At 40.0% G+C, this 11,285-nt stretch overlaps 1 protein-coding gene across 2 annotated transcripts in view; it reads left to right on the forward strand.

Moving 5' to 3' along the window:
- RSPO2 (R-spondin 2) overlaps window positions 1-11,285 on the forward strand; it is a 166,549-nt gene that overhangs the window by 69,235 nt on the left and 86,029 nt on the right. The window contains exon 2 of one of the 2 annotated variants that reach the window (XM_004697433.2): window positions 7,154-7,342. In XM_004697433.2, the coding sequence (XP_004697490.1) occupies window positions 7,261-7,342 (82 nt within the window). In that variant the 5' untranslated portion in view covers window positions 7,154-7,260. Of the gene's footprint in view, window positions 1-7,153; window positions 7,343-11,285 lie in introns of those variants that run through there. The other variant, XM_045287528.1, reaches the window with a different exon arrangement.

Consider the following 11,285-nt stretch of genomic DNA (forward strand, 5'->3'; position numbering starts at 1 on the left):
AACTTTAATCCTGGGATTAAGACTGCACATTTCTCTAGATGATTTTCATAATTGGGGGGCCTTATTTTAGTAGTAGTATATTCACCAGACAAGCTTCTCAGGATAAGCACGAATTGTAGATGAGTAAAATATTATCATTACTAATGATCAAATAGTTACCCTTTAGGGCTGGCAATTAATTTATATTTATTATAAGGACTTCTTTGCAATGTAAAAGTTCATAAACCTTGTAGCTAAAAAATGTTCTCTGTTGAAGATCTCCTGATGTGATAAAAGGATTCTGAGAAACTGTAGTCTCTGTAGCTACAGGTCCTCAAACCTTGTGATCTTGGAACAAGCTTTGCCTTTAATTATGCTCAGAATTTTTCTAAATTAAGCTCACTAATGGACATTTAGAAATTTATCTATTTCTAAGCTTTATTAAGAATTTAATAAGCTAACTGTTCCCTTATTTTCTGCCTAGAGTATAATGATGGAACTGGTGAATTTGAATATTAAGACTTTTGGGCATCACATTAAAATCAGATCGCATGCTTTATGAAGATATTATCTATAAATATTTATACTTTTCTGTATAAATATTTATAGATAAGGCAGCTTAAAACAAGCATTTATCATTTCATCCTAAGACAGCTGGCGTGGCTCATCAATTTATGACTTTGATTGTTTCATTGATTTGGGGCTTAATAATGTACATGGTTGTTAGGCTTTTAATGCCAGCATATCAGTTGTATGGGCAGGATCTGCGCCCTCCTTGCTTTGTATTGGATCTGACACTGAAGGTCCATGTTGTTGAAGCTTAGGGTTAGAGAAGAGACAGGTGGAGGAATTTTATTACATGCTTGATTATTGAGATCCATAGTAAGTGTTCATTTAAAGTGATGTTGAACTTGGCAGTCTTGTTTAACCAGTAAACACAGATGGAGACAGAGATCCACCAATATATTGACAGTTCTATTTTCAGAATTAAAATTCCATTCACGTTGTCAGGAATGGATGCCTCCCCTTGAAGGCATGTAGATTCCTTACTTGGCCCGGATAAAATCCAGAAACATGGGAGCACCTTAAAGAAGTGTCAAGAGTGTATGGGAAACAGATGGGCTTTCAGTAACTACATAAAATGCCATATGGGGTAAAATATGAAGAACTGGATTAGATTGATCGAAAGGCCAAAGGTACAATTTAAGGGGAACAAAGCAATTAGGATTCAAGTAAAAGGTCTCTTTTGCTGAGCTTGTCTCTCTGAGATGTAGAGGTGTCATTACTTACTTGCTTTCTGCTGTATGGTTTTCCTTGTTTCAGGACCTAGGTATTCTTTTTTTCTGTTGTGGAGGTATGTGTGAGTTTGTGCTATAATCACTGAGTATACGATTTTTTGAGGACTTTAAAGGGACACACTTCATCTTTAGAATTTGGGGTGGATCTAGATTTAGAAAAGTGTTTTAGTTGGAATGATGAGGCTCTGGATCTCAGCAGGCTTCAGGGTTGGAAAGTTGAAGCTTCAGAGAGAACAAATAAACATGGTCATCAGAGCTGGAAATGAAGATCTGTTTATTCACCTGCACACTTGAATTAAATCTCATAGCAATAGACAGAGCCATTCAGCATAGTCAGATCCTGAAAAATAAATTAGTCTCGTCTCAGGGTCTATTTTTCGCTCAGCTTTGGACACACAGGTTGGGGTAGCCACTTTGTAAGGGCGATGGGGAAGTTCTTGTTGAGTGTTTCAACCACTGACTTATAACACAGAGAAGGCCCTTAGGACAGTTGAATTGGACGATGGGTAAATGGAAAGGCTTCTTTGAGATTTGGATCAATGTGTACCCCTTGTCCTTCAGCATTGAAGAGAGCTATTAATGACTGAAGCTGGTTGGGGAAAGAGAAGAGAGAGCACTTAGGCTGGGTGTGGCTGACATCACTTTTGTTTTAAGAGAATTCATCATGCGTAGGGTAATAAAGATATATCTAGGAGATGGATTCAGGTAAGTGTTCCCTAATTCATTTTTATTGTTTACATCAGTTGAGGTTCAAGTAAATAAAGCAGTGCTTTTAATGTTTTTAATAATACCTTTAAAAAAAAAAATAGAGCGCCACACGTGGACACTCAAAAATCTGTGGCGAAAAGAAAAAAGGGCGCCTCGGGCACAAAAACAAAAAACGAAAACCCTAAAATATATCACAGCCCCCTGTGCTCTAGAGCTCTCCCCCCCACACACTCTACTATGGAGTGTGATTTATGGTGATAGAGTTTTCCATTTAACTTTTGAACTGAAAGTATAGCCTCCGCTTTAGTTTGTGATCACTGTGGTACAGACAGCCTGATCTTCAACCTTCCAAATTCTCTCTTCACTGGCACAGCTAGGTTTAGGGTTTATTAATCTTGCTATGACCTTTTCAAAACTCTAGTAAACTCCGAGCGCGGGAGGTAGCCAGGAAACTACTCTCACATATCTCCCTCAGGACTCTGCAATGTGGGATCACTTTTGATGCAACTCTAGCCAGAAACCCTCTGCCCTTGCCTTAATCTCATAGAAGTTAATATTTTAGGAATCTTTGTTTCATTAAATAATGAGGAATTGCTTGTCCAAGACACCATTCCATAGCTCATTTGTGCCTACACTGGGTTATGTTCCTGGAAGAACCCAGAGAATTAAAATGACCTGGATTGTTCCTAGTCCCTTCCTTCCTCACCATAACTATTTCCTCAGGCAATCTCTGAATATTCCCTGTTGCTATTTACCTCTCCCAATTATCTTTGACCTAGCCACTCCAAGTTCCCATCTTTACCCTTTCTTACCAGAGCAGCTGAATGGTACCCTCTTTTTTTCTGAATTTACATACTTTTTATACCTTGCTCAGGATACCAATAACAGGATATCTTTCCAGAAAGCAGCTGAAGAAGTTGTATGTAATTCTATTTAGACTGATTGTCTGTCTGCTGTGTGAAAATGCTTTGTACATCAAAAGTATCTAGTCAGCATAAGATATAAGCTATACCATAATAATAGTGGGGCAGTCAACCCACCAATAGAATATAGACTAAAGTAGATGTTAACTTGATGTTGGGGACCTTAAAAGTCTATATGAGACATAAGAAAACCAAGTGTCATGGAGAGGTTTGTGATGGTCACCAGCATGTGGTGTGTGTGTTGCTGTGTGGATGCATGCAGTCTAGTATGTTTAGATGAGATGATCATGGAAGCTAGAGGAGAAGCATTTGGCTAAGGCCCAGGCTACAGGAGTTGTGAAGGCCAAAAATGGAGAATTAGATCTTCAGTAGGGGATTAGAGAACTGGTGGTGGTCTTCATGAAATACAACTAATATGATGGTGGTGAGTAAGGAGACTATTGGAAAAATGGACACTTCTAAGAATTGTGAAAGCAATAAAGTAATATTGGTCTGATTAATTGCTATGGAAAAGTGGTCACAACATGATTGAAGGAAGAGTAGGTTATGACATTAGCATGCAAGCTCTGAATTATCACTTTAACCGCAAGGGTTTCAGTCAGTGTCAACAAGTTAAAAGAAATATAAATTTTATGATAAGTCAAAAAGTATTGCTACAGGGGCATGAGTCCATACATGTGTAGATTTATTCCAAACAAAGCATTTAAAACAAGTATATGAGATTGGTGGATTTCTGCAGACAAGTTCTCCCAGCAATACCCTTACCTTGGTCTCTTTAGTGTGGCTTCTAAAGAAAGATCCAATCACAGTAGCGGCTTCTGAGGGGATCTGCTGGGCCAGTGAAATTCAAGGCAGGGAGGTCAGATCAGAAGTGTATGGTGGCTCTTTTGGGAAATTCCTAAGGAGGTAGTACTCTTGACAGCTTTTTCTCAAAGGACAAAGAATGATCTTGGGATCTCATTATGAAAAAGTTTTAATAAATTGAAAACTGCATTCATTTTTTAAAAATCACCAGTGTACCACCTCATTCTTTTTTTTTTGGAGGAAAATAATGTTGTATTTGGCAGATCCCTCAAAGAGGGGTGCAAAGCAGACCGAGACACCATCAGAGCTGCGTCAGACCGACTCCGACAAGCCCTGTAGGAGTTCTTTTGATACAGAGTTCGTAGTGCTTTGGCTCTTACCACAGATGAGATCAACTCGGACAGTAACTTCTGCAAGACCATCGTCAGAGGCCTGTGATAAAGACCATCAGGAGGGGCCTCTGGGGACCCATCAGGCCAGAATTGGGGAGGCAAAGGAGATAGCTTTCTCCTGTTTGCATCTCTTGTTCCAGAGGGGGACTTTCTTATGTCTATCCTACCTTGGTGTTCCTCCATCACCTCACTAGTCCTTGTCTACCTTCCTGTCTGCTCAATGTGCATGTTCTCCTGCCTTCCTTCCTTCCTTCCTTCCTTCCTTCCTTCCTTCCTTCTCTCTCTCTCTCTCTTTCTTTCTTTCTTTCTTTTTTTTATTGGGGGCTCATGCAACTCTTATCACAACCCGTACATACATCACCTCCTCATTCTTTGCATGTACCCAGTTATCCTATGAGATTTTCACTGGGCACTCTTACCCTGATCCAAATATCAAACACATTTAAAAGGCACATGATTTGGATCCATCAAGGATCGCAAAACTGTAAGTGGAAGAGTAGAGGAGCCCTGGTCATGTAGCGGATACATGTTGGGCTGCGGACCACAAGTTTGGCGCTTTGAAACCACCAGCTGCTTCATGGGAGAAAGATGATGCTTTTTCCTCCTGTAAAGAATTACCGTCTCTGATATCCACAGGGGCACTTCCACCCTGTCTTCTAGGGTCATTGTGAGTCAGAATCAACTTGATGGCAATACGTTTTTGAGTTTTGAAGCGGAAGAGTGCTGACTTCTTCCTGGAAGGGCTGGCGAGATGGAAACATCACTTTTAAGAAGTGAATGAACCCAGATGGAAGACGTTTTAGACATCGATGGAAGATGCTTCAAGAAATAGTAGCTTCTTTTTGTTTGTACTTCATGAAAGAAGTACAGGCAGCATACTCCTTAGAAGCAAGGATGACAAGACTTTATCTCATGTATTTTAGACATGTTGTCAGGAAAGACCAATTCCTGCAGGAATCACGATTGGTCAAAGAAGAGTCCTCAAAAAGAGAAAGTCCCTTCATTAAATGGACTGACACAGTGGCTGTCACAGTGGTCGCAAACATACCATTATGATGACGGTCACAGAAGCAGGCAGTGTTTTGTTCTGTTGTACAGAGTGTTGCTTCCAAAATTTGGGAAAAGTTGGTATTAAAGGATAATGGAATTTCCCCCACGGAATTTTAAAGCGTCTTTGTAGTCATGGATACACTTGCAGCAGATAAATACATATATAGAAAAGTGGTCAGTGTCTTAGTAGGGATTCTGTGACTTGCTCGTCAATGTTCCTCAGTATCTCTACTGGGTTTTTCTCAAAATGGTCAAAGAGCTGTGCTTCGTATTTCTGCTCATACGCTGGTTTTGTTCAGTTTATTTTTCCACTCCCGGTTCAGTGTGACTCTTTGTTCTTCCACTTGAGACTAAGGACTCCAGGGGGGTCATCGAGTCTCGCACGTCTTGTTGGAGAGGGGCCTGGCGCAGCCAGCTACTCTGCCATCTCGACTCCTCCACCTGCGCTTGATTTTAGTTTTTTCGAAAGACATACTTACGTGATTCTCTCAGGGAGGGTGCCTGGTTAATGTCTTGACTAAAATGTCTTTATTTTGCTCTCATTCCTAAACCATCATTTAACTTCTTATAGATACATAATTTGACAATCCTGTTCCTTCAGCATGCTCAAGATAGAATTTCACTATCTTCTACTACTTATTGTTCCTATGAAGCTATCTGCTGTCAGTCAACTTTTCCTTCCTTTGTAAGTAATGTGTTGTGCTGTCTGGACTTTGTTCACTTGTGTAACTATGTAGAGTACTTGTCTGATTGCCCTCCCTAGGACTGTTCTTTAAGAACTAATGTCTTTCTTGAATCGTCCTGGAAATAGTCATTCCTTATTGTATCTTGTAGCTTATTCATTTTATTTTCTCCTCTGGAATATCTAATAATCATGTATTTGAACATTTCCCACACCTGTTTTTGGGTTGATATGATTCTTAACATTTTATATTTTCACATCTTTTTCTTTTGCTCTAGGCTGTGTAGTTTCCTCATCTCTCTTCCAGTTAGTTCATTCTATTCAGAGATGAGCATTTTTAAGTTTCTCTTTTATTTCTTTCTAATTTGCATATTTTATACACTCTTGTTCTTATCCATGTAATTTCTATTTCTTTAATTTTTTTCAAAAATAACTCGGGACACATGCATTTAAAGGCGATTTCCATTCTGCTGTTCCTGGTTTTTCAGATGTGAATTCTCCCATTCATCCACTGATCACGATTGGTCCAGTTGTGAGGATTGCTGTCTTCTTTACATTGAGTTGTAATCTATACTGAAGCTGCAGTCCTTAATTTTCATCAGCAAATGCTGCAACTCCTTCTCATTTTCAGCAAACAAAATTTTAAGGTAGTTTTCCATAACGATATTAGGTTCCAAGATTGTAGAAATTGTCTAGAGGACAGTTTTACATTTTCGTGTGTGTGTGTGTGTGTGTGTGTGTGTGTGTGTGTGTGTTTGAAAGCTCTGAACAGACTTTATGTTCAATTGTTGAGTTATGGATTCCGAAATATATTGATAATTATTTTGGGTCCCACACTAAAATGTCTTGCAGAGTTGGGGATTTTCTTTCTCAGGGGTGTTCTCTCTACTGAACGTATGCGTTCCACAGCCTCCATGCAGGCTCGCTATCACTCTCCATGGTCAGTCGGGGTGAGCAGGGGACCTAGCGTTTGTGTCATACAGTGCGCTAGACGACTCCTCGGTATACAAAGTGAGCAGAGTGTCAGCTGTCTGCATGCACACATCTTGACCTGGGTTCAGAACCCTGCCCGAGGTCTGCCTCCGTCTGATCCACTAGAGCATGAGCGATTCAGCGTCAGTGCCTAGCCTTAACTTGCCCTTTACCTTCTTCATTTCCTCAAAACTTGGTTGTATAATATATTTCTGTTTGCATTTTATTCAGCATCTCTCTTTGATCGGGAAGCATGGGACAAAAGACATTTTTCTCTCTGCACTGTACTTATTCGAAAGTTGATTATATCTGTATTGAAAACTGTTTTTGTTTTTCCTTTTGCAGCTAGTCATGTCTCAAATCCCATTTGCAAGGGTTGCTTGTCTTGTTCAAAGGACAACGGGTGCAGTCGATGTCAGCAGAAGCTGTTCTTCTTCCTTCGAAGAGAAGGGATGCGCCAGTACGGAGAGTGCCTGCACTCCTGCCCACCGGGCTACTACGGCCTCCGAGCCCCGGAGATGAACAGATGCGCAAGTGAGCCCTTGACTTCCGTCCGTCCCATTTGATTGCTTATAAAACTTAGGGAAGAACTGAGATGGAAATGGTGGTAGACACCCCCTCCCCCAGTACAGTCTAATCTCAAACTTCCAAAAGAAGTGGGATAAGAGAAATTCTATTACGTTTTTAGGCATATGAATATATCATACATAGATCTTTTAGAGATCACCAGAATATTTATTTTTCATAACAAGGATCTCAAGTCTAACAGAAATAAGAGAGGTGAATAAGAGTAAAGTAGAAAGTAGAGGAAGGCTATTGCAGGAGTCAGAGATCAGAAATCGTATCTGATCAAAGTTTGTGAGGGATAAGATCTAGAGACTTTAGAAACGGAATCACTGGAAGGTGGTAACTAATTGTACAGGAGGAACTGAAGAGGGATTTGAGACCCTGTTGACCCTGTGTCCATTTCACTGTAGCTCTTCAGTGTGCGAGGAAAATGACATGAGAATTTAAGGAGACGAGTCGAGACATGTATTTCGTGCTCCCATCCCAACATTGCACATATCGCGTACGGTGCTATGCTGGCCTTCTGATGTACTGCGTAACCTGGGACACGGGGGAGCGAGAGAAGCTGCATACGTTGGGACTTGTATGGGCAATCTGGCATGAATGGACACTTCGGCTGTACCTTAAAGTTTTTTGATAAAATGTTCCTAAGGGAGACAGAATTTCAATCATGAGTTAACAGGCACATTTTGGCTGAATTCAATCTCTCCTCTCAGAAATGAAGAGCCAAGCAGTAACTGTAAGTCAGCCTTTTAAAGAGAATCTACATGTGACTGGGCTTCTACTCATTATCTACTGGGGTTATACTTATTGTAAGTGAATGCACTCAATGTCGCAGTTTACTGACCTCGAGAAAATCATTATTTAATCTGGTGTAAGCGGGAAACACTTACTAGGAAGGCTTCTGTGGCGCAAGAGGAAGAGGAAAACGATTTCTTAACTCTCCATACATGAACTTGGGTTACCTTGATTCGTTCAGGCTTCCTGTTTGTACTTTTTCTTAGATATTGTATACATATTGAACATGTATTAGTTTTTATACATAGTCCATTCAGAGCAGGAGGCATTTAAGTTGGAAAAACCATTTCAGGCTTAGAGTTTGAAATCACAGTCACTTTTGTTTAAGATATTCTTGTTCAACAGTGGAGACAAACACCTCTACGTCAAGCCTTAGGTGAAAGGGGCTCATCTCCTCTCTGATCTCTCAAGTGAGGTTGTAATTGCGAAACAGAACCTTTCTTCTGAAGGAAAGCTTTCTCTAGGAAATGAGGTCAAGTTCTTCTTCTACGACTGAGTTCAACTTCTGCGTAAAAATAGTATGAAATTCATTCTGACATTTAAACGTGCTATGGAAGCCCTGGGGGCCTAGCAAGGTCAGCAGTTCGAAACCGCCAGCTACTCTGAGCAAGAAAGGTGAGGTTGTCGATTCCTGTTTACAGAGTTAAGTGTCAGAAACCCACAGGGGCAGTTCTAGCCTGCCCTGTGAGGCAAGTATGGGTCAAAATTGACTCAATGGCAATGAGTTTTATTTACTTTTTTTACTAAAAATAAATTCTGTAACTATTTGAGGCATGCAGTGAGGCAGAACATAAGAGTAGTCATTATGCTGATATGATAGTAAATGATATTTATCTTTTATTTTCTCTGATTTGTTAAACTCATTTGTGGGATAAAGATGTATGATTTTAATTGTTATGCATATTGGTTGCTAGTCACGTAGAAAGAGCATGGACATAAAAGGGTGTGTGTATGGGGGATGGTGGGGAAGAGCAATAGAACATGCGGAAAATCAACAGAAGTTACTTCAGTATCACAAAAGTTAACATTTTAATTCCTGTTTGTGCCTGTTTCTTTGCATATTTATCTCTCACCTTCACTTAACAAATGTGATATTGTTCCATTGTATAACTTTTAAAAAAATTATTTTATTGTGGGCTCGTACAATTCTCATCACAATCATGCATACATCCATTGTGTCAAGCACATATGCACATTTGTTGCCCTCATCATTCTCAAAACGTTTGCCTCCCACTCTAGCCCCTAATATCAGTTGCTCATTTCCCCCCTCCCTCCGCCCTCCCCACTCCCTCATGAACCCTCAATAGTTCATAAATTATTATAGTTTTGTCATAAGTTACCCTGTCCGATGTATAACTTGTTTTAATTTAATGAATTGAGAACATTCTTCATGTTGTTAACTTTGGCTGCATATATTCTACTGAATGTATGTACCATGATCTGTTTAGCTAACTGTCGAAATTTCACTTTTAGTAGTAGTGGTCGCATGAAGACCATCTGTATAGAACACTCTCCTTCTGTCTCATAAGCACACGCACATTTTTATCCCTTGGTCTAGTTTTCTTAAGGCAAACTTTTAAACATTAACACACATTAAAAATTTTTTTGATATATATTGCCTTCCAGAAAAAAAATCGTACCAGTACATATTTACTAATAACAGACATTTTCCCTTGAATCTCACCAATACTGGATATTGTTGAAAAAAAATATTGAAAAAATTTTGTATGCTTATTTATTTTTTAAGTTTTTTGTTTAGCACTCCATCCACATATCATATAATCCAATAGTTTCATCATATCAGGGAGATTGCACAATTGTTACCACAATCAGCTCTAGGACATTTTTTTCTTCCTTGTACTCATTATAATTTGTGTCATATGCTTCTTTTCTTTTCTTTTTTTATTTGTAAGAGAAAGCTCTATATCAAGAAGTAATTATATATCAAGCAAACATCCCAGTCCAATCCATAAGTCCGATACTAGTCCATAAATCAGTCTTCCAACTCATGCAGCCACATGCAATGATGCAGAATGCAGGAAGATCACAGGTCGGTGGGTGCAAAGTCATGTGGATCCAATGGTGGTAGCCACTTCACAGGGCTCTGGTTGCCATCAATGTGACTCAAAATGGCTCATCAACAAAAAGGTGAAGCAGAGAGTGGCAGGGGGAAGTTCCCAGAATCCTCCTTTATGAGAAGACCATGCCCACAAAGAGGTACCATCAGGCCGTGACTGGATTGACAGGCTACACGCCACCCCTTCACTGTATCAAGTTGACACGAGATGATGTAACTACCACAGACTATTTCCGATACCGTGCCGGAAAATGAGCCCTTCATGTTGGAAGACATTCCATAATTTTCCCATTACTATCGAGTTGAGCCTTACTCACAGCGACCCTGTAGCTCAGAGAAGAGGCACTTCCACAGGGCTTCCAAGGTTCTAATCTCTAAAAGCTTCATTGAAACTCAGGACCTTGAAGTGTAAAACATGGATTAGGAGTACCTACTCACAAGGACCTGGGGTGGCATAATAATTGCTTGCCCAGCTGCTAACTGAAAAGTCAGTGGCGTGAGCCCACCCAGGAGCTCTGTGAGCAAGGACATGGCCATCTGCCCCTGTCAGGTATTAGCCCCATGGGTTCCATGCAACACCTCCTGTGATTTCTCAGTCGTCTGCTTATTTTCGTGGATTCAAACCCTCACCTTAACTCAATGCACCACTAGGGTTCCTCCAATACCACTAGCAGGTCTTTGGAGATGAAAGGGTGGGAATATTTTGGGAGACAGTTTGGAGTACTTTGTAAAGTTTAAAAGTTTAGTAACCATGTCTTCCTTTTTAATTAATAGGCAAGGGGGATCTGTTGTTAGAGAAATTTAGTGTAGCGAAGATTTTGACAGCATTTATGCACTGGGTGTTCATGAAGCTCATAGGTTTCCGCTCACCTGCTCTTAGGGGTAGGTGAGTTTTAAGATTTCTTTTGTTGGGAGCTCTTATAACAATCCATTCATCAATTTGTATCAAGCACATTTGTACATCTGTTGCCATCATCATTTCTTTCTGTTTTTTAATCATTTTATTGGGGGCTCATACAACTCATCACAATCCAT

The sequence above is a fragment of the Echinops telfairi genome, unplaced genomic scaffold (assembly GCF_000313985.2).
Source record: "Echinops telfairi isolate 266 unplaced genomic scaffold, ASM31398v2 ScPeMD7_1;HRSCAF=3_0, whole genome shotgun sequence".
NCBI lineage: Eukaryota > Metazoa > Chordata > Mammalia > Afrosoricida > Tenrecidae > Echinops > Echinops telfairi.